Below are 24,181 nucleotides of genomic sequence, written 5' to 3' on the forward strand. Positions count from 1 at the left end.
TGTCAAAAATAGAATGCTGCAACCCAAACCCAAACTTTTACCCAAACATGACCTTTTTTTAGTCATGCTCATTGCTTTAGGCCAGCATGGCTGATGTTACTACCATGCATATCAAGTAATGTTAGGAGTAAAATACAGATCTCAGAAGCAGACATACCAAAAGCACAGCTAAAACTTAACACAGCAAGTTCTAAATGGGTAGGAGCAACCTTAGGTGTCATTCATTATACTTTTCAATTTTTTTCAGAACAACCTTGGAACTGTTAAGTTTGAAAGCAATAACTTACCTCTGCAAATAATGGGGATATAATTGTAGACAGGCATTGGGATAGAGGCCTCTTTGGGATATCCTTTTCCTTTAAAGAAAAAAAAAATCTGACCAATTTTTATTTCTGGAAAAAAGCATCCTCATTGTATGCTAATAAAAGACAAAACATAGTTCCAACATGTTACACTTTATGAAAGCTCTGTTTCCATATATGGAAAATGTTCTATAACATACTATTGCAAAGCACTGTGGAAAAAAGAGGCTGAATTAAAATTTGAGACTGCAGCACCTCAAATATACGCAAGCTCAAAACTGGAAGGGAAAAAAAATACAAGCCACAAACCAAAACTACCAAACTCCCACAGCCCTACTGAGCATTAACTAAATCATAGACATGCTGATATTTACTAGGTTCATCCCATATGATACAACATTTTTCTTATATTTCTCCAGAATTTTCAGAGCCAGCACAGCAACAACCTGCTCTGGCCACACAGAAAATACAATGGAGCAGTTCCTAAACATCCCTTATTCTGGCTTGTTTAGGTTTGGATTTTTTTTTTTTTTTTGGACCCAAGTACATTCTGTTCTTTGTTACATTGAGGTCTTTTTCCTCAAAAGACCAAAATGCCTTCTCCAAAACTCCAGCCTAGATTTGCAATGTACTGGTTTTAGTTTACTATACAGAATGAGATTTTAAAAATACAATATTGCCTTCTCTTCCTCCAGTGGCTGTATTTCAAACTATAGAAATATTCTGGTATGTATTTTGTCATCTACAAAAAAGGACACATTAACAGAATGCCCAAAATTTAAGACTTACTCAGAAAGTTTTGTGAAAGACAACTGTAGAAAGCACATTTTCAGCAAAAGTTCTGGAAGTTTCATAATATAAATGCTTTTAAAGGCATAAATTATTGCTAAATTATTCAAGCAGAATTATTTCCTTGTATTATGAAGTCAATATTTTGATCACCTTATTTCTTTGCAACTCCAAAGACTGGGCTGCTCCATTCTCTAGATTCTTGGGGTCTTTTTCTCTTATTGTAAAGATCCACTCTTCTGAGTCACACCCACCTGAAGCCTGACCATCTGCTTCACTTCAAGCAAAAGGAAAAAAAAAAAAAAAGAAAATCAATTTTTATTACCTACACTTTACTATTGATGTTCATTCAATATACACACTAAATATAAAAACTCAATGAAGACCAAGATGAGGATTCTACTGAGCAGGCCACTACATATAAAGACAAGTATGAAAATTAAGGTAACTTATCTTTCGGTTAAATGAAAAAATTTAAGCCAAGATACTTCACCAAATGTAGGAAGTGAGGCTTTACATATTGAAAACATTTTCCCAAGTCTCATGAAGTGTTTTATTGCTATCTGAAAACTGGCTTTAGCAGAGTACCTCAACTCATTAGGGAAAGGGGATGAAATTAGAAAACTAAATTCACTTTTCTTGCCAAGAAAAATAGCTAAGGCACTGGAACTGTGGTCACTGGAAGGCATGAAGCCATTAATACTGTCAAGAAATATACAGCTGTAATGTCACCCAAGAAATAATCTGATGCTTGCCATTAGCACGCAGCCTGGGATTGCAGAGTAGTTGTGTTTTCTTTACTATGAGGTATTTAATCCATTTGTGAATAATCTCTTCACTTGAATCTCATTTGCACAGTGTTACTTGGCTGGGTGGCTTGAGACTTTCTGTCTGCAGAACAGTTAGCCTCATATCTAGGAAGAACCCTGGACCCCACATAAAACAGAAGGTAGCACAGAATATGGGTCAGAAGAGTTTTTCTTAGTGGCTGTTACTTGCATGAAATCCCTGGCAATACTAAAATTTAGAATGCATTCATTTACCAAGGCCACTAAGCTGAAAAGCTGCAAATAACTGAATACAGGAATACATGTGCTAAAAATAACTCCTTGGCACCTCACAAAGGATATTTTATCGTCTCCTCAAACTTACGTATCCGAGTCATCAGAACTGGAGTCGTCATGACTTTGCTCAGACTTCCATCTCTTATGCCTGTCAATGAGGTCAGCCAAGTAAGATGTTTTCTTGGAGTTTCGTAAAATGAATTTGTGTTTTAAAAGCTCTTTTGCAGTAGGTCTCTTAAAAGAAAAAAAGAGAGTTGGGGTTTTTTTCACCATGTTTAAGTGTTGAGTGACTCACTATAAAACCAAAAAAAATCAGAGTTTAGTCTTGAAACAAATGAGATTGTAAATATATAAAGTATATAAAAATATACCTGTCACTTATGTCACACCATATTAGAGAAGCTGAATGACACTTACTCATGCAATTGATGTAAAGCAGTCAAGTTCTCTACTACACACTGACAAACATGAAACTCACAAAGCTTGGGTCCTTGTTTAAGCAGGCCTCGACAAATTCTTTGAGGGATTTACTGAAGTTTCCTTCCAGTGTTGGTGGATTGTTCTTAGGAATGAGGAACAAAACTTTCATTGGATGTAATTCTGAATGAGGTGGCTCTCCTTTTGCAAGTTCTATGGCTGTTATGCCTAATGACCAGATATCTGCCTGTAAGAAAGAATGCTTTTAAGATTAGGTTGGAGAAAGAAAAGAAAAGAAAAAAGTGTTCGCTTGCTGATCTAGTTTAACCAGCAAAACACATCTGCTTGCTCACAACGTCCCCTTGTGGAATGGGGGAGGAAGAGAATTTGAAGGGCAATGGGAGAAAGCTTGTGGGTTATGAACAGTTTAATAATTGAAATAAAATAACAATAATAATAAATTATAATGGAAAAGAAAATAACGAAGAGAGAGAAGTAAAACCCAAAAAAAGAAAGTGATGTAAGTGGAAACAGCTGCTCACCACCAACAGAAAGATGCTCAGCCAGTCCCTGAGCAGCAGGGATTTCCCCCAGGTTTTATTGCTGAGCATGAGGCCATACAGAGTGGAATATCCCTCTGGTCAGCTGGGATCAGCTGTCCTGGATGAGTCCCCTCCCAGCACCCCCTTTCACTGGTGGATGAAAAGCAGGAGAGGCCTTGACTCTGTGCAAGCTCTGCTCAGCAATCAGGAAAACATCCCTGAGTTATCAACACTTGCAGCACAAATCCAAAACACAGCCACGTACCAGCTACTGCGAAGAAAATTAATTTTACCCCAGTCACAACCATCACATTTCTAAAAGTAGATTTTTTTTTCAGCTTTACTGTAAATAACTTCATGTCTAAAATCATTTTGTTACAATTGTATTATGTGATTAGCCCCATAGCTGAAGTAAACAGAGTTTCTTGGTTGTCTCCACTCTTCAGTATAAAACAGTTACACTAAGTAGACTTTAAATTTTTTTGAAATAAATACTACTACACCAAAAAGCAATGTCAGAGTCATTATAAACTAGCATTTTATCTACCATATGCAAGAACACTATGCAAATATGGGGTAAGTCTAAAATATTTACATAAAGTAAAATGTTTTAACTTGCACAAGACTTCTCAAGATATATTAGCTAGTACAACCATCAGAAATTTAGTACATTAGAATATAACTTCCCTGGAGTTTAACACTGGTTTTATATATCATTCTTATTCACAGACTAGAGAAATGCAGCCTTGAACAGTAATATTCAGCTTTTTGGTCCAAGTAGCCCTTAAAAGTTTTCACCATCAAAATGTACTACTCTTTCTAGGGAATTCTGTCTCTCTTGATAAAGAATCCTCCCTTAATAAAATCCTATTGCAAATCTGCCTGAAGTAATGTGAAGCAATGCATTATAATTCTCTTATGTTTTGCTGAAATCACAGACCCAAAAGCCAAGAGAATGGATAATAAACCTTTCAAGGTAAAAATAAAAAATATCACAGAAATGTCTGTTCCAAGGACAAGATACCAATTAAAAATATTTATGTTTGGTTTCTTCCCGTTTCTTTTTAAGTGAAAGCAGAACAAATACTTATTCTCAGGGAAACAGGAAAGATATGACATGAGCTGTCTAGTTTTACTCCCAAACAGAGCAGCTGGAATTTTGCTATGCTGTAAAGAGATCTGTTTCCAGGTACTGGATAGAGCAGAGATGTCATTTATCACTGCTGTCTTTACTAAGTACCCCTCAACCCCACCTGTGTCAGCCCCGTGGATTCTCATGGTTATCTTTGACTGACTTGCACACATTCATTGCACTATCACAGCCACAGTGCCTGTCCCAAAACAAGCTCCTCCTTCCTTGTTCAGACAGTATCCTACTGTTAAGAGCTTAGTTACTTAATTTTGCAAGTAAGAATGTAAAAAAAAACCTCTGTCAGTTAGCATACCATTGAATTTATGAAATTCCATTTTGTTAGGCCATGTTACAGAACAGTTCCTGACCACAAAGAATTACATAAGCACATGAGCCCCGAGTTTCATTTATCTTAATAAGAGCATTATCAGCTAAGCTCTCCACAAGCCTAATTATAAGTAACTTCCCTCTACCAGGAAAGCTTTTCTTGGTTATAAAAGAAAAATGTCATCTGTGAAGATGAATCTTCATGTTAACAACTGAGTGTTATTATTTCCAATTTATTCAGAATTTCAGTTTCTCAAGAGTGCAAGTGTTAAAGCTACATAAATGGATAGTTTTTCTCTGCCAGAATTTCAGTCACAGGTGGAGCATGTTTATATACAAATATAAACATCAAATTTACATGTGTATGAGTGCATAGATATCCACCTGCATACACATATATGTATTTGTAACTCTACTGCTAGTGACCTTCCTCTACAAAATAAGTACAACAAACCATGGTTGCATACTTAGAATCTTTGAAGTCCAAGACGGGTTTTGGAAACCCATGCCTATTGAAAACATCAAAAATAACTCACCCTATATTCCTCTGGAACCATATCCTCCCCTTTCACAGATAAGAAAGGAAGTACCAATTGCACATGTATCCAAGTAGGCATTTCTAGGAAGGACTTGACTGTGACAATGAAACCACAGAACAACCACAAATAATTCTCCCAATGGAGAGGGATAAGCATGACTTTAGGACGTGGTGACAGTCCAGTATCATTAAGTTTTATCACATGTTGTGATTTTTAGAGTTTCAACTCTTGAACAAAAATTCTTCTTGTTCAGACGACAGTTGGCAAGTCACTGATAACTACTATTTACTGCAATACTGCCATAAGCCTTTCCTCCTTCTAATCTAATGTGTAAAATTCAGTCCAGCTTGTAAGTCAAAGAAAACAGGCTATGTCCAAGAGAAAGACACTTTGACACTTTCAAATTAAATATCTATTTTTTACACTACAAGTTTTTTAGTAAAAAGAACAGAACATATATGAAAAATGAAGCATGTTAAGAAAACATGTTTTCAGGTAAGACAGGAATCAAAACAGGAAGCAGAAGCACTGCCAAAAACTAGAGCCCCTTCAAGCATTTATTGGGAATCCCTCATCAAGTATCCAAGACTCTTATGCCCATGTGAAATTGCAGACTGAAACAGCGAGAATGCAAAATGCAAAGGCTGAAATCACACTTTGTCCAAGTGATGATCATTCCCAGGAGCCAAACCTCAAAAAAACCAAAAAAGCACAACCACAACCAACCAAAACCAAAACAAATAAACTAACTAAAAATCCCCCACAAAAACACACAAAGGAAAAAAACAATAGCCATAATTTCAAAAGAGTTTACTCAACTTTAAATTGGGATTTTAGGGTCATTAAAGCTTCTACAGCGTTTTGCTTCTTATAGCCTCTGTACAGAAAGATATCAAATAGGGAATTAAGCAATTGTACAGCCTACACCAGAGTCAGCCTTAGCAAGTGGAAAGAAACGTCCCAACCTGTCCCATTGCATGGAGATATTGCCAATTGACAAATCCCTACAGGGAAAATCAGAGGAAATGGGCAAGGAAGATGAGCTCAGAGAAGAACATAAGGAAATACTGCTAATTATAATAAAGAAGGCCGATTTTAGCAGAAATTGGGCTTGAGGGTGACCTTTATTTCAGACCTACAGCTGCAGCAGTGGGTTGGGCAAAGAGCCTTTCCTGATAACATGGGTGTCCTGCTGAGCTAGCCAGGCCACGTGGGGCAGGGGGAAGGCAGGGGCAGCAGAGAGCTGTATATGTAGCTCAAACAAACAGAAGCATAAAGAACAAGTAACCAACACCATGAACTTTGAAAAAAGCAATAGGCTTGAGCTGACTTTAACTGGCATATTCCTTCCCGGTAAGTAGGGACACTCAGTGCCATACTGGTGAGAATACAGAGAACAGTAATGGAATCACATGTATTACAATGATGTATTACAATACAACTATGTATTACAATTTATATATTGTGCTTGTCTTGAGATTTCAGTATGCTGGTGTGCCATTCTGCCTGATCAAAATTCTGTATAAAGCTAAATTTGGTATTTAATATTAACACCTTCCGAATGGCAAATCTGAAAGAACACAGACCAGCACATTCTGCCAGAAATGAGTAACAGCCCTTTCAAACACCACTTTCACATTCACCAAATCCATATTCTTCAACTGTGTTGCTGGCTATTTTTTTCTAAAAACAAGAGGAAGAATATTAACATTTTGAACATATTTGCACTCTTCTACTTTTTACAAATATCTGAACTCTTCTACTTTTAAACAGCCAAAAATACTCATCAATATAGTAGGAAAAAAGGTGATGGGATGCACTCATGAATACTGTATCATTTCTTGCCATCTGGATTGTCTTAATAAACTAGGAAACTTAAAACTTTGGATACAAATTAGGAAATCTTTCCTCACCAACTGCTTTTAGCTGCTAGGTGTCACCTGAACACATCCTCATGTAGACACAAAGTTATTAGCTGCGTTCTGAAAACCAACCTATGTAATTCAATTTAGAAAAAGGGACTTCAGTAATGCCTTGAAGTACCTTACCTTTGAATCATATGCTGATTGCTTTATTACTTCAGGTGCCATCCAAAATGGTGTTCCCACAAAGGTATTCCTCTTTATCTGTGTATCTGTTAGCTGTCCAGCTACTCCAAAATCTGCCAGTTTTACTTCCCCTTGTTCAGACAGCAATACATTAGCAGCTGGAATAAAGAAGAAGAAATACCAGAAATGAAGATATTTGACACCATTTGATGGTGTTCTTACAGGTTTGCATGAGTTCTTCTGATATTCTTTCATCACAAATAATAAAACAATTTACCTTTAATATCTCTGTGGATTTTCTTCTCTGAATGCAAGTAATCAAGTCCTTTGAGTATCTCCCTCAATATTGTAGCAATTTGAGTTTCATCAAGCGAGCCAGGCTCTAACTAGGAGATGTAAGAAATGTTTAAATATGTATAAAAAATGGACAGAAAACAGAAATAACATTGTGACTAAAAAGAAATTACTCCTTCTGTCAGCCATCAAAACTTCCAATTTTATAACTTCATAATGTGAGACAAAACAGAATATTCTTTTTTTAAAACACACAGTTCTAAACTAAACAGCTTAATGAACAACAGGCAAAGAAATTATTTGTAAAATTTATTAAAGGTGCCACAAAGACAGAGCCTCGAGTTACTGCTTTGTGGTCAGGTAATAGATATGCTATGCCTTTGAAAAGCATAGCATATCTGATTGTTAACATTACTCCAAACTTAGATGTGCAACTCCACAGACCCTATGTGGACCCAAATCTCAAAGCCTGAGCAAGATGCCAAGACATTCAAGGTACAACATCCATCAGTCTATGACAATATACTGCAGTGTATTTTGAGAAACTCGCTAAAACTCAACTCAGACTGACAGGCTGAGAGAACATTACATATTTTAAAACATTAACTTTTTTCAAGTAATACTGGAAATATAAATCTGCTATTTGTTAAAAGATTCCAAGTATTTCTTCTTATGAGAAGAATCAGTAGCATTATATGATCCCAAAGATCTTTACATGTGATATGAATTCTGAAAGTGAGAATAACAGAGGAGAGGCCACTACCCAGAGACTCCTTAAACAATAAGGGCATCTCCAGAGAGACACTGAAACTTTGTGTCCAACAGTTAATATTGGAAATATTCCACTATCTAGTTTACCCCACAACAGCACTCACCGAAGCACAATCAAAAAGTTGTACCTCTAAAGCTTAATTCTGTGAGAAGGAAAGCATTTCAGATAAGGATTTTCAGATAAAAATAGTACATCACTCAGAAATCCTCATGCATAGCAACAGAGGTAATATTTTCTGTAACAATGCATTTGCTTTATCTTTGCAGCTTTAGTTATAATCTCATTTGCTTTTCCTTAGCTCTGATAATACACAAAATACTACCACTACCTGAAACCCACTAAGACATTCTCAAAGCTTCACTCCAGCCAGGCTGCAAGCACCAGTTTGAGACTTGGTAACATGACACAACACATCTAATGGGGGTAAACCTCTTATGTCAGACTCAGCTCACCTTAGTGAGGAGGAATTACTGAAACAGAATAAATCTGAGAAGACTGGCACTTGTACCTCGGTCACAAACTCGGACTACACTCAAAGTTTGACCAAAAATGTACATGCAGTTGCATTATTGTACTTTTTCTTGTGAGGCAGGATTTTGAAATCATCCAGTGCATATTCAAGTACAGAAAACGCCAAGCTAGAATGACATGTCTGCACTATGAGCATGGAATTCAACGATCTTGGTAATCCTTGCCTCGAATATGAAAACGTGGCAAAGCTTGCCAGGTTCTAGTTGAGAACCATTATGTACATGTTAGAACTAGGAGAACAGGCACCAGAACATAAATTGAAACTTAATGAAGCACAAAAAAGGTGCTCAATAGACACTTACAGGATGATTTCAGTTCTGGCGTGAAATATCTTCAATAACATTTTAAGAAGTGGACAAGTACTTTCTACTATTTCTAGGCAACAAACTTAGAGAATAAACATATAGTCATCACACAAGTGAAATTTGTGTGATGAAAAAAAAAAAAAAAACAAGAAAATATGGTAGCATGTGTTTTCATTCTGCTCTTTTATACCTATACAAAGAAAATAATAGATGATTTATAAAAGAAAACCCGATTACTAATTGCTCTTCTGTCAGGAAGAAAAAAAGTGATTCACAACAATAAATTTTCTATCATATCTTTACAAGGAACATCACGAATTTTTACACAACCTCAAAACTCCTAAGAGATGTGGAAGCTAAAAGTATAATTGGGTTCAAAAATACACAACTGCAGGAAGCCCACATTTAATACCCACTCCTATCTTCTGGATATCACCATCAGAATCCCTTTACAGTCACCTTGTTCCTTTTGCTCTTTCCTCAAGCATTTATCAGTTATCCCATTTGACAACTGCAAACTCTGCTACAAAGACATTCTGCCTCAATTTGGATAACAATTTTCACATACTTAAAACATGCATTATTATTCCCATAATAGTGTTTTTTAAATAAGAAGTTGTGTCATTTGAGAGGGGACTGGGTTGCTTTTTAATAGCTGAAGTGAATGTCAGAATCCAGTTATAGAAAACATGATTCACACTGTACCCTTTGAACTCCCATTCAAACCTGGGTTTTCAAACTCCATCCCAGGTGCAGAACAAGGTACTTCTCCTGTTAAATTTCATACCCTTGGTGACTTCACAGCCCTTTGGTCTATCCAGGGCTTCCTGCAAGGCCTCTTTACCCTCCATGGAGTCCAGAGCTTCTTCTATTTCTTTGAAATATTATTTTTAATACCAGCCTAAATTGTATTTCTGTCTGTTTAGGCTTCAGAAAGACTTCAAACAAGGAACCTTTTGTTTATTTGTTTGGGGGAGGGGGCAGTGGGGAAAATACATTAAAATGTATAAACTTGTATAAGAGTTGTGGTGGCAGAACTAAGAGATAAAAAAAAAAAAAACTATTTTCAGGCACTAGTGCACTCTGGCTGACTGAAGATTAGCATTCTAAGATGTTTATATCCTGCTTCCAATACTATGTTGCTTATTTCCCTTCTATTTACACAAATAATCAGTCATGCCTCATGAAAAATTAACATTTTTCTGGCATTGACAAATACTTTTATCCTTTCCTGAAAGTGAATGTTGCCACAGCCAAGTGATCTATTATAGTTTCCAGAATTATAAGATAGGAATATAATTATGTGAAGTAAAGTAACAAAACATGCATAATTTACTTACTAGATCAAGGGCAGAGCCCCCACCCAGATATTCCATTATTATCCATAATTTTGTATCCTGCAAAACAAAAAACAAAAAAAAAATGTATTAAGGTTAAAAAAAAAAAAAGAAAAAAGTAGTAACTTGAGTTAATGGGATTTGTTCCATTCTTTTTGCTGAAGAAATTATCTGTAGTTTTGAAACACCACTAACATTTAGCTGTTAAGAGATACTCAAAAGTATCTTTGGATTATCTACTCAAGAGTGTGTGCATGGAGGAGAATGCATTTTAATTTTAAAATTCCAATTAAGGACATTCCAAATATCAAATAGTGCTACATATAACATATTACCTTTGAAAATATAATCTCTATTTTGTTGAACATCATTATTTGTACAGATACCTCAAAATATTTTCTTTAGTAAGCTTGACTCCTGTCCAGTTTAAATTGAAATAGAGCTTATTCTTAATTTTTCTGCATTGCTTCATTTTCTTGAACAGTGAAGTAGATTTTCTCCACTAATGCTTACGCATCTGATATATGGTATAGAATTTTAGAATTTTGCACAGTTGTGTTCAAGAAAGAAGAAGCAAAGTAGTAATGAAGATTGTTTAAGATGACTATAGCAACTTACTAGCTTCAGCTAGTAAAAGAAAAGCTAACAACAACACCAAGCTATGCTGTTCCTAAAGAAAACCTTGGTACATGTTACAGGATTGTTTAACACAAGATATACAATGCAATATGCTAAGAAAGAGACTGAAGCCAATAAATTTCTTTCCACTTTTTGCAGCATCTTTTTCCCAAATACACAAAGAGAGGCAGTTAGTTCAGCTTTTCCTTGCAGTACCAGTCTTAATACACACAACAAAGCAAAGCCACAAATCTACTACGTAGGTACTCAAATGGCATTGCTGGACAAAACACACTTGTGGTTTATTTTTTTATGATTATCAAGTTATTTTATGCTTTGTTAGCTTCACCTCTATGGTATGTACCAAACTTTCACAAGACCTCTAGCATAATAATATAGCTATCTCTCAGAGCAAAGAGCACATAAGTAGCAACAATATTAATTTACTTTGTCTGACAGAATAAAACTTCATGTAAAAATAATGGCTCACAGCCAGGGCATCTGACTCTGAATTCTCATCTATAAGGGTGGATTCAAGATTTTAGAGAAGTGGTAAATGTATTGCAGGACATAACTTCATCTAAATCCTCAGAGAGATTAAATTTTTAGCCCTTAGGACTAACTTAAGTCTTTTAGTCATTATTATAACCATAGTTCACTGCATCCACCCCCTCTCTGGACTCCTGCTGTAGGTAAATGTGCATTTTTCCTACCTCCAGTTACACACACCATACTATTTTTAGATAAGATCCTGGATTAGGGTTCCTTCATCATCCACTATTTTTAACACAGAGACTCAGCTAAATTTAGATACCTTTCTTCAGGAATCAACTCATGCTATTTGACAAACACAGTCTTGTTAAAAATATTTTAAGAGAGCCAGAACACAGATTTTAGGAAGAAAGAGTATTTAAAAAATATAATCTATCTCAGTACTGACAGACAACATCCTGATAGTGCTTACTTTCTTGCAGACACCACAAACATTCCAAGAACTGCAACTCATCTTGATAGTATCTCTCACAGTACTGAAATACTTGTTTTTCTGCTACAACTTTGTTTTTCCTGTCCCTTTGAGGCTCTAGGACCTAGTAGTTCCAGAACAAGAACATTACTGAGATGTGTATTATAGTGAGTCATCCTAAACTTGATCAAAAATTTATATTTATATTTTGCTGATAAAATGTGTTTTAAAGCTACATGAAATTTCCTGAATATTCAAAACTCGCACTTCATTTCAATAGTAACTTAAACACAAATATGTCAACTGCATCACTACTTCCTAGCTCCCTGGAAATGCCTGGTTGGGAAAGAAGGAAGCAAACAAACCTCTTGACCTTTTGAAGAACAGTGAAGAAAAGAAGGGAAAAAAAAAAAACAAAAGGGAAAACCCCCAAATATCCACAACACCTTACACAGAAGTCAACAAGTGATGGGTCTTCCCTTTCCTATTATCTCAAGCATTTAAAGAGTTAACAACTCAAAATAAGATCTCATTTCCCAAAAGAGAAACCTTCTAGAACACTAGGTGTCAAATTCTCCAGCTGAAAACTAGAAATTAGAGGTAGAAAATAACAAAAATATTTAAGAATATAATTTTAATTACATAGTTTTCTTTTTAAATCATCATTTATAATTTTAATTATTTTTCTAGTTCAATTAGTCTTTGCTCCTGAAACTTTCATCATCAGCTGCCTGAGGCCACATGTCTGAATTTACAATACAAAAGCCATTGATCCAGTAAACTCATTAATTCTACATTTTAAAACAAATGAAGAATGGAAATACAGCTGAGAAACACACACACACAACTGTATCTGTATCCCAGTGTAAAGATAAGTAATAACAATCTATTACAATTATGGCACCTTTTTATCTGGATCCCTATATTCAAATTTATTTTTAATTCTCTATGGCTCCCCCTTCCCTCAGAAACATTACTCAACTTCATCAATGGTTTTGGGTTTTTATTTTTGAAGCTTTTATCATTCATATGAAGTACCTGAATAGATTCATATGTTGTACTCAAATAAATTTAATTACTATGGTAGCAAATCTTATTACCTCTTACCTTTCCCTAATTCTTTCTGATTTCTATTTGAGCTTTCTTACATGAGATCAGCGTATATTGCTTAACAAGAAGATACAAATAAATCCTTCTGGCAAGACAGCTGAAAGAATTTCTCAGTATGTATTTCATCTTAAAGCAAACAACCTATATATAGTGACTTTACATCTGTGGGTGCTTGGATGCCTGGTATCCCCCAAAAGCACTCTGTCATTCCCTTTCTCACCTGGATACAGGAGAGAGACGATAGCAAAAGGCTCATGGGGTGAGGTAAGGACAGGGAGAGAACAATCTCCCGTTGCCCTCATGGGCAAAGCAGACTAAAACTGGGGACATCAGTTTATCACTACTCAAATCAGAGTAGTATAATGAAAAATAAAACCAAATATTATAACTCATTCCCAATGGCCCCTTCTCCATGGGCTTAAATTTTACTTCCAAATTTCTTCATCTCCTCTCTCCAGTGGAACTGGGGAATGGGAAATGGGGATCATGGTCAGTTCATCACATCTCTGCCACTCCGTACTCCTCAGAGGGAGGGATCCTCACACTCCTACCCTGTTCCCACAGGAATACCATCCTCCATGGACTCTCCAACGTGAGTCCTTCCCACTGACTGCACTTTTTCATTAATTGCTCTAGTGTGGGTCCCTTCCATGGGGTTCAGTCCTTGGGGAATAGCCTGTGGGTTTCCCACAGTGTCCTAAGTCCTGTCAAACCCAATCCGGAGTGAGCTCATCTCTCCCTAAGGCCAGGAGCCTGCTCCAGTGTGAGCTTCCCACAGGGTCCCAGTCTCATTCAGACACACCCACCCGTGTGGTGGGTCTCCCCCACCAGCTGCAGGTGGATCTCTGTGGTCCCATGGAACCTCCATGGGCTGCAGGGCCACAGCTGCCACACCATGGGCTACACCAGGGATTGCAGAGGAATCTCAGCTGCAGCATTTGGAGCACCTCCCCCCCCACCCCTTCTCCACTGACCTTGGTGTTTGCTGTTCCTCTCACTTATTCTCACTCCTCTCCCCAGCTGCAGCTGTACAGGTTTTTTCCTCCCTTCTTAAATCTGTTCCCCCAAAGGCACTGCCACAGTCACTTACGGGCTCAGCCTGGGCCAGCAGCACATCCACCCTGAAGCCAGCTGGCACTGGCTCTATAGGACCCAGGGAAAGCTTCCAGCAGCTTCTCACACAAGCTGCCCTTGTGGCCCCCCGCTACCAAACCTGGCCATGCAAACCAGAGATAATGCCTTGTAACAACAGCGAAAGGCCAGCACAGAGCTACTATCAATTGACTTTGGCATCACCATAGCAACGGGCCTCCTTCTTTCCTTCTTTTCTGAGTGTCTCTGGCATGCCTCACATTCCCCAACACCTACTGTCACTTTCCTTTTTAAAGCTGCCCAAATTATTTTTTTTTTGCTTGAACTTCTCACCCTTTTCAGTATATATTTCCCTTTTGCTCTCAAACAGAATTCCACAGCCTAGATTAGTAATAATATATTATGCATAATCACTTATACTTTTAAGAGATACTACATTTATATACTGACACTAGCAACATTCAGTGCTCCACTTAAAGACCTGAAACAGGAACAGTTTTCTTCTTCTAAGCATCAGCCACAACACAGCATTGAATTTTCTTCAAAATACAGTGAAGCCATGATGAGTCATCCATCCAAATTTAGGATTATTATTTCTCTATAAACTTAGATGTAAAGATTAATGAGGGCACATGGAATATTTCCCTTTTTGCAGCAAGAACAATGGGTTTTCCTCGGATACTATGAAACTGAAGAAAGGAACAGCTTTGGAATCTTCAAGAAATTCTGTTAAGAGTTTCTGTAGATCCTTTTGAAACTATGGCTGCTCTTCTTGAGCTCTGACCGCTGATTTTAACTCCAGAACCACTAAAAAACTTACAATAGCAACTTTACCTCTGATGAAGTTTCCTTCATCAGGCTACTTCTATACCATGAAAGTACTTGCAAAATAAGTGCAGATACAGGAGGTAAAGTATTTCTAGTACATAAAAATTGAAGACTGTACATCAGAGAAAAAAGAGGACCATCCACCAAAAAACTTGTATATAATCTCAAAGGTACATTTTAACTGAATCCTGAAGAGGACAGAAGACTTACAGAAACGAGTAATCAAGAGTAACATGTTTGTTTGTAAGTTCTTACAAAGTTAAAAAAAATCTAAATAAACATGGGAGAGGCCTACCTTCAGAGATGCTTCCTATTTATTTGAGGTGAAGAACATACACATTTCTTACACAATGATATTCTACAGGAAAGACCAAGCTAAAGCAATCAAAACAAGTATGTACTAATGAAATTTTTTCTACATCTCCTTTCTTGTGGGAAGGAGAGACTGCAGAGGCAAACCTAACACAAAAAAGAAGGACTGGAAGGACCCTGAAGTAAGTGCACTGAATGACCTGTGCAATTTGAAAACTGTAGTAACAACAATAAGCATATGTTTGGTTTTAAGTGAAATAAAGTGAAATAAAATCTCCCCACACCTATTGTAAGAAAGAGATTTTTCCAGCTTGAATTCATTGTGAGAAAAGGCATTTCCCACCTTAAATTTATGGTACACAATTAGCAGCAGAACAATGTGTATTTATAAAGATGTGTAAAAAGCTTGTTTAGTTATGGACACAAGTCACATCCAAACTCTACTTAGAATTTCTATTTGCAATCACTAAAACACCTATGAACAATCAGAAGCTAGAAATACTATATTTGATTGAAATAACATGACAGATTTGCTAAATTGACTTATATGCAGAAATTTTACCATGACTGCATTAGAAGAAAAACCTCAAATGCAGAAAAACAAAAAGACACAACTTCAACTGAAAAGAACAAACTAGTACTAAAACTGATATTCACTGACAACTTGAGATGTGTTAATTTGTTTAATAAATTTTTCAGTTATGTCAAAGTAATAAGGGCCAGGAAAAGACTCTTATATTTAAGTACTGATATAAATTTAGTATTGATATTTGTAATTCTCCAAGCATAAGAAACCAGAATAAAAGAACTTTGGAAAACACAATGCATGCAACACTTCTCTAAATTGCATTCCTGCCACAAGTAGTTACTGTGACATGGAGATTTGTCTTCTGTTAATCTCATATTTAAAAACCCAGAGAAGCCTGACAGGTGTAGTAATCAGAAGTTTTTTAAATACTTGCATACTGACTTAAATTCTCAACTTGAAAAACAAGATGCAGATCATGTATCGCGTCTTCCGTATCTACTTTAAGCCACCTTTCCAACTGATTCCCTCTATTTTTGAAAGCAAAAAGGATTTTTTTCAGGATCTATTTCTCCTTGTGCTTTTAAGTGCATCTGAAGCCCCTGCTGTTCGTCAAAGCCACCAGTGGCAAAATCATGTACTGCCAAAGATGCTTTCACCCACCCCACAAGCACAATAAAAGAAGGGCCTGCCCCAAAACAAGCCATGTAACCTACCAAAGACAGAAGCACTAAACTATCTGTCTTAAAATGAATCTGAAAACATTTATTACCCTGACACCCTTCATAACAAGAGGCAGAATGGTTAACCAGAGAACTATACTTTAAGGGATACGATAGTTCATATATCTGAATTCTTCAAAGTGCCTTCCTTTCTTCGGAGCCATCAAGTACAGCTTCAGGCACCATCTTATTTATTCACCCTCTCCGTTCAATGCCAAGGCACAACTGTAGCCACTAGCTCATTATACATTATGAAGAACCATGGTATTTTAGCTCTCATTGTTTATTAACACACGTGAACATTGAGAGATTACACACAAAGATACAGTTCAGGTACAAAAAAATTATGTTCTGTATGATGCCATAAATGATGCGTTTGGGCAACGACAGGAAATGGCATTTATGTATTTGTGGTTCCTGCTCCCAAAACTTTCATCAACAATAAAGGTCACCAACTGTCAAAAATCTGAAAACATGTATCAAGAAGCATCAAGACCTCCAAAACACTGTAAATGTCTTTGCCCTGGAGCTCATCTATCGTAACAAATAATACATATACAAGAAAACAATTATTTAGGGCTTTAGAGAGAGGACACCTATGAGTTGATGTATTGCCATTAGATCCTTGAAATTCATCAGGATTTGCAAACTTTCCAATAGCTGACTTTTCAATTTGTAGAGCCACAGATTATTATTAGAACAGATAACAACTGCCAAAATTGAGTTCTTCAGGAGTGAGTACAAGGTGGCTATTAATATTATTCAGCAAATGAACAATTTTGCTAAGGAATACAATTCAGATCTACCACATGGCCTCAATTCTTGTCATTTTTTGACTAGTTACAAATGTTACACATACATATATATATATACACACACATATTATATATTTTTGGCTTAATTTAAATCGGATCAGAACTACACCCAGTGCTGCCATATGTTAACAACCCAGAATGAGTAGCATATCACTATCTGCTCTTTCATCCCATTCTTTTTAGTATACAATCCTTGGAGAGGGACAGAAGCAATGCACCCCTGATCTTTAAGCAGCCTATCCAGATGTCATAGAATGCCATAGAATAACTCTTTCAACACTCAGCAAGGATTTGACAAAGGATAGAATCACTGATACCAAAAGTCAGATATTCACATTAAGTTTCTCCAAAATTTGAACATTATAGGTACCCAATTCTTTAGTGTAAGTAGTAAATGAAGTCCTTTCCACTGCAAATGGACAAATCAATCCTATTATTGCAAAACTCCAGTCCTATAGTTGTTAAACAGTTTCAGGAAAGACTACAATGTTTTCAGAACTTTTTGGAATTGTCTTTACAGAAAACAAAGTTAGAAAATAAAATTTCTATGCTAATTCACATCATCTTTCTAAGACAGTATAGTTTGTTCTTGAAAGCAATCTCAGTAAGCACTGTATTTTTTTTCCCATATCTGAAAGAACAGAATTTTTAACTTCAATAAGGAATAAGAATACCACTATTACTGCAATACTTCCTGTGAAGCATAGAGTTCCACAGTGTACCTAATCCATCACTTGAGCTTTTCTTTGACAACCTAATCATCTGCTATCATTCCATCTAATTCCTCCTACTACTACAACAAGAAATTGTATAGATTGATGTATTATTTGAAAGCTATTTGCTTATGTTATTAGAGATTTTATAAAGTAAAACCAAACTCTAGCGTAAAGACACTTGTTTCAAAGCACTTGAAAGTTAGATGGCATGGAAAGACATCCCTTGGTTTCAAAGAACAAGAGAGAAACTATTTTATGAGACAACAGCACTACACATACACAGGTGTGCCACCAAAGACATCCTCTGGATAAACTGTCCTCTCCCTCCCCATCCCGACACAACTAACAATCCATGCTTTACAGCAGAGTCCTCAAGAACTGTCTCATTTTCTTAGAAAGGTGAAAGCATACAGATGCTATGAATTAGTTATCTTTAACCTTGCTACCTTGCGATTTTGAGGTGTAAGAGGAGCAAAAGCAGATGGTATGAAATACAGATTAAGATAAACTATTAATCACAAAAGTATGACTAAAACTCTTGCCATTCTGAAGGATATAATTTGGCACTACAAAAGAAACAGCTAAAAACTCTTAGCAGTTAAAACTGTTAAAATCGATTTTACTTCCTAAATGAATGATTGAGTTCTACTGTCAATTTGAAAGAGAAAGAACATTGCATTGAATATCAGCTCCTTTCAGGAAAAACTGACAATAAGAGTAATTAGATTTACCTTTAAAGGGAATTTTTTGAGTATTTAATTAATTCCAGAGCCTCCAAATAATATAACACTTCCCATTTATAGCTAGGTCTCCCATTTTACCAGAGGAGATGTCCATCAACAGACACTTTCAGACTAGAAAGCAGTCTAGCAATTGTCAGTCCTGTATCTACTCTTCCTTGCTGAATTTCTAGAGAAGCAGGCATAAGATCAAATTTATTTAAAATTATGTCCCCCACCCAAAAAGAAACCAAAACACACACATACACACAAAAAACAAAAAATACAACAAAAAAAACCCCAACAAAACAATCACAACCACCTCCACTTTCACTGACAGTAAATGGCAGATCAAATGAGGGAAAGAAAAGTTGCCTTAGTTTCCACATATGTAAATGTAGAATTAGGCAGGATATTCTTTTCCAGGACAATCCACTTCTTCACTACCTCCATATAATTAAATATCCTAAAGTTTAAATGGTCTGAGTGTCAACTATAGTCGCCAAATCCACACCCTTAGAAAAAAATATAGTAGCTATTAAGCAAACATATGACCATCTTCACTAAAGGTCTATTACATGCCCAAATATTCCTACTAAAGGAAAAAAAAAAAAAAGAAAAAAAAAAAGAAAAACCCCAACACAGCTAAAACCCCTAGAAGGTTCTTCTTATGATTCCAGTAATATTCTTAGTTTTCATATAATAGGAATATAGTGGAATATATAATTTTATATATATATATACACATATACAAAATATACGTAATATATATTATATACTGGAATATGACTGTAGAAAGAAAGATCTAGAGCTGAGTATTCATACAATTAACCTGAATTAGGTGGAAAAGGGGTTGATGTCACCCTTGAAAAGTCTGGTTTTACAAAGCAATAAATTTTAAAAAGCTACAATGGGCATTTTGTGTTTAAATTTATGATATCAAAGTAAACTTCTGTTTATTTCAAATGGCTTTCTTTACTAAATTACTTTTCCACAGGCATTTGGAAGGCTGTGCTTCATGTAGGTAGCATCTCTAACTTGGAAAAATAATTCCTAAGGATGTATTTCCCTCAAGGAGAATAAAATGCAGTATTTTACTTCCACAGAACTTCTCTGGAATAATGCTCACTAGAAATTTAAGCACACAAAGAATTAGGTGGAAATCATCTGGATATAAAGAGCTAATTCAGAAACCTATTTTAAAAATGGGTATAAAACTGAGTGAAGTAAGCAGCATTTGGTTTTGGTTTCTTTTTTTTCTTCCTCCAACTTTAACCTTAAGGAAGAAGAATTGAGAAAAGCACAAGTTTGGACCTCTTCCAAAGTATGAAAATAAAAAACTAAGGGAATGAGGGGAGCATATGTCTGAGTTATACTCCAGAAGTGTAAAATGTCTTTTTCCCTTCTACTGGGGGCATATTCGTAAGCAAATCAACAGCAACGGACAACTTTGTGACTCTTAAGGGGGTGGAACCAGCTGATGAGGCCCCATAGAGTTCTCAAAAAATTGTCACAAAGGAGCCATGAATGATGGTAAAGCTGTAGTAAAGAATATGACCAGGCTGGGGTGCAGGACTGACAAGTGTTTTGTCTGGGGAGCATTTCTGAGGCGCTTACCTCCTTTGAAGTCTCTTGGCGTCAGGATGAATGCTAGCTGTCCTGGGGCTGCCATCCCTTTGAGGGGAGGGAGATACAGATGAGCCCAAAGGTTCTCTTCTAAACACAAGTCCTTACTGCAAGCTGGCCAAAAGGTCCCTGCAATCAAAGAAATCATTGTGGTTTTGCATGTGGCGCATTTATGTCCTTTCATCAAGGTTTGTCAGCCATCTAACATGTTCAACCACAAAGGAAAAAATAAAGGTATTTGCTGGGTAGCCAATGCAGAACAGAAACTAAGTAAAGAGAAGAACTGCTCATTCCAGTTTGGACTTTGTGAAGTCCATGAAAAACACAACATGACACTTCAGACTAAGCAGAACCACCTCAGTATGCACTATTTTATGCATGTATCCATGTATTTAAAAAGCTGTTTGCCTTTGGAATCATTATCCAACCCTCTAAAACTCCTGTCTTCTTCAGGTGTCAATAAAAAAATGTCACATTTCAACTCCTAGACACATATAGTAGTCAATTCTACTATCTAATGCAGCAGACACCCTTCAACAGTTACCACTTGCAATTACCACAGCAGTATACAATTAATCTTTAAATGCATCCTTTTTGCCATAAGCTAGTAGTAGGAGAGCTTGCAGAGCTACTTGCTTGCAAAAAAACCCACAACAATGAATGCTCTATCACAGCGCTGAAAAAAAGATTCCTTCTGCAGAGCATTTAGCAGATTTTTGTGTTTGCATGCCAACATGCTAAAGCCACGAGCTACATGTTTTTCCTAATGTGAGTCATCTCTAACAGTGTCCATATTCACAGCCTCCTTGGCACATTTCCCAGGCACATGCCCTTCCACCATAGAAATGATTCTTTATAGCCCAGCTGTCACAAGCCTAGGCATGTCATAGTCCAGAGTTGCAAACTAGTGGGCAATCTGGATCTGTAACTTTCTACCAAAGTACATTACAGTAAAAGCACATAGACATATATTTCTTGAATTGGCTGCAAAACCAGCTCCTAGCTAGTGAATTCAAGAAACTTGCACAGCAACAGAAGAACAGCACACATTTCACTTCATAAAGGAATGAGTAACCATTACTATGGAACACTAAGTGTACACAAACTCATGCCCTTTCTCCTCCCACCTGCCTACAGCCACTTTGCCTTTCCTTGCTTCATAACACAGTGGTGTGAGAATGAAAAATCCTGCCCCTTACAGCCACTATCCTTTTAACTGTTACATTTTTTATTCTTAGTAAGACTGACAAGATTCATCCTTCCCTTCCCTGTCTACCAGGTAAATAAGTACTTCATAACCATATTTACCAAGCCATTGCCTTATGGAGGGGGAAAACCTAACTGCTAACTGGGGTAAATCTTTTCCAAGAAAGTCCATTTAGAGACACACAAAGAGTCATGTGTGTGCCTCTGTAAGTGGCAAATAATGACTTATGTGGTCCTATGATAATCCAAATAGACCATTTACTCACCTCTTATAAATAGTCACCAAGAAAAAAATGTAACCCATATAATCAAAGCTCCAAATGGAACTGAATTTTACTGATACTAGTTATTGATGAACTGTACAAGGTCCCAAACCAGAAAATTGGAAGCAAAAGCAGATCAAGAATTTGGAACCAAAAGTAAATTAGCATTAGTTCACAGAATTCTTTATCTCAAATAAATTGCATTACATCTAAAGCAGAACTAACAAAAGTACCAAGCAGCCAACGAATACTGAGATTAGCAATCCCCCCCACAAAAAAAGTCACCCTACACCTGTGTATCTTAAACCTTCTTCACTGAAGTAGTTCACATCAATAGGACTCATGGGGTTTATAATTATTCCCTTCTCTATACCTGAAACAAAATTCCAACAGAAACATGAGGCACAAAAACCCCTTCTTCTCCATTGCCCAAATATACAATTCCTCTAATGTTTATATCTGTTCCTATTCACCCATTACATCAAATTAAATTCAAGATGCAAGTTACAAATCAGATTTACTTCATAGCTCAGATATCAATCCATTTATTGGTTTAATCCCTTTTTTACCACTTACACAACTTCCAACCTCTTTTGCACCCCTGCTCTGCAGCCTATCAAGCTATAACCCTCTTTTCCTACCCCTTTTGCATTCATATGCTATTAAATTCCACTATTCCCTTTACAGAACACACATAGGCCAATCTTTCTTCAAAACTCTTACTACTAATGGTGTTGTACACATATATCAACCCTACAATAGCTCAGGATCTTCAAATCAAATTTCTGTCAAGCTCATCATTACAGTCCCAACAAGACGTAATTCTTCTGGAAACCCCCTTTTACTTTCCACTCTTTTTACAAATTTTACCCTGACTCTTAGAAACACCTTATATTCACATAAATAATTTCCTTTCTTTCTTTCTTTTTTATGTTTTTGTTTTGCTCTTACAAGTTGCTGTTTCAAGGAACTGTTGCAGGAAGCAGAAAGGGAGAAAGCTCAGTACCTCCAAATGATCATTTTTATTCCAACTGATATGCAAGAGCTTAGAATTTAATAGTATAAAGAAAGAACCTTAAGAATTTGTTTGAAAACACTGGCTACTGAATACAAGAACTGCAATGTTTTAAAACTACTACAATCCTTATACCTGTTAATTGGGAAACTTCCCTTTTGAAGTTTAGTACTTCTGAGTCTAACCAACTTCTTCCAAATAACAATTTCTGAAAATTCAACAATCATTTAAAAATGCTTACTAACACATTTTGAACCATGCCATAATGTCCCTTAAGTGTAAAGAATGTAACTCCTCTGCTTTTATACCAGTATATGCATACAGACCACACAGACACTTAGAATTTGCCCCAAAAAGCTGTACAAATGCCAAAGTATGCTTAAGTAAAAGAAAGTTAACTAAGCAATACAGACTACCTAACACTCATATTCAAGATGCCACAAAAACACAGTAACTATGTAAGAGCACCAGATTATGATGGACGTAGGTATAGAAGTTTCCAACCAAAATGTTTTAGATGGTCATGAGAACATCATATCAATAGGCTGGCAGCCACCTGATGGCAGGACTAATCACATTCTAGATAAAATGCTTTGTGCCAGGAAGTCTATCTGAGCAAAAAAAAATGAGGAACCAGCCCACAAAACTAATGCACCTAAGCCTGAGCATAAATACATACACATACTCTCTTTTTTTCAGCTCTACTGCTGGCTGATGGAAGAAGCTCCATCAACAATGTACTGGCAGTGGGCTTGTATAAAACTTTAGACTAACCTGAACCATCAGTGTACAATGCTCTAATCCTTAAGACAACATATTTAAAAATATAAATAAAAAAGAGGTAGTTAGTCCCTTATCCACTCAGAGAGCTGAACCACTTCACTGAAAGCTCCAACAGCCTCTGTGGCCACTTGCAAGGCACAGCTGAACCTCCCCTTTGCAGCAACAGGAGCAAAAAGTTTGCACTTCAATGCCACATTAATACTCTCCTTTTAATTATTTCAATCAATAATTGAAATAATTTCAATTATTTCAGCAAGAAGTGTAGCAGTTAATGCACAAGTTACAGAAGGACATTTGACACAAGATTACATATGGTTAGAAAGCAATGCTGTGTGATCCCCATCTATATAGTCAAACTAAATGGGGCTTCCCGTTACAGCTAATCTAGAAGTAAGCCACTACCAAAACCTGTGGCACTTTTCTCTCCCCCCATCTCCCAGTTTTTAGGCCACCCAAGTCTACTTTGT

The 24,181-nt window shown here is 36.5% G+C and overlaps 1 protein-coding gene across 3 annotated transcripts in view; it reads right to left on the reverse strand.

Moving 5' to 3' along the window:
* The window catches only part of STK24 (serine/threonine kinase 24), a 51,344-nt gene that overhangs the window by 6,020 nt on the left and 21,143 nt on the right, over positions 1-24,181 (reverse strand). For 2 of the 3 annotated variants that reach the window (XM_002198969.7, XM_072931460.1), the window contains 7 exons: positions 10,403-10,459; positions 7,438-7,546; positions 7,161-7,318; positions 2,634-2,819; positions 2,244-2,389; positions 1,245-1,368; positions 288-356 (listed from right to left, as the gene is read on the reverse strand). In XM_002198969.7, coding sequence (XP_002199005.2) covers positions 288-356; positions 1,245-1,368; positions 2,244-2,389; positions 2,634-2,819; positions 7,161-7,318; positions 7,438-7,546; positions 10,403-10,459 — 849 coding nt within the window. Of the gene's footprint in view, positions 1-287; positions 357-1,244; positions 1,369-2,243; positions 2,390-2,633; positions 2,820-7,160; positions 7,319-7,437; positions 7,547-10,402; positions 10,460-20,438; positions 20,577-24,181 lie in introns of those variants that run through there. The other variant, XM_072931470.1, reaches the window with a different exon arrangement.

This window comes from Taeniopygia guttata, chromosome 1 (genome assembly GCF_048771995.1).
Source record: "Taeniopygia guttata chromosome 1, bTaeGut7.mat, whole genome shotgun sequence".
Lineage (NCBI taxonomy): Eukaryota > Metazoa > Chordata > Aves > Passeriformes > Estrildidae > Taeniopygia > Taeniopygia guttata.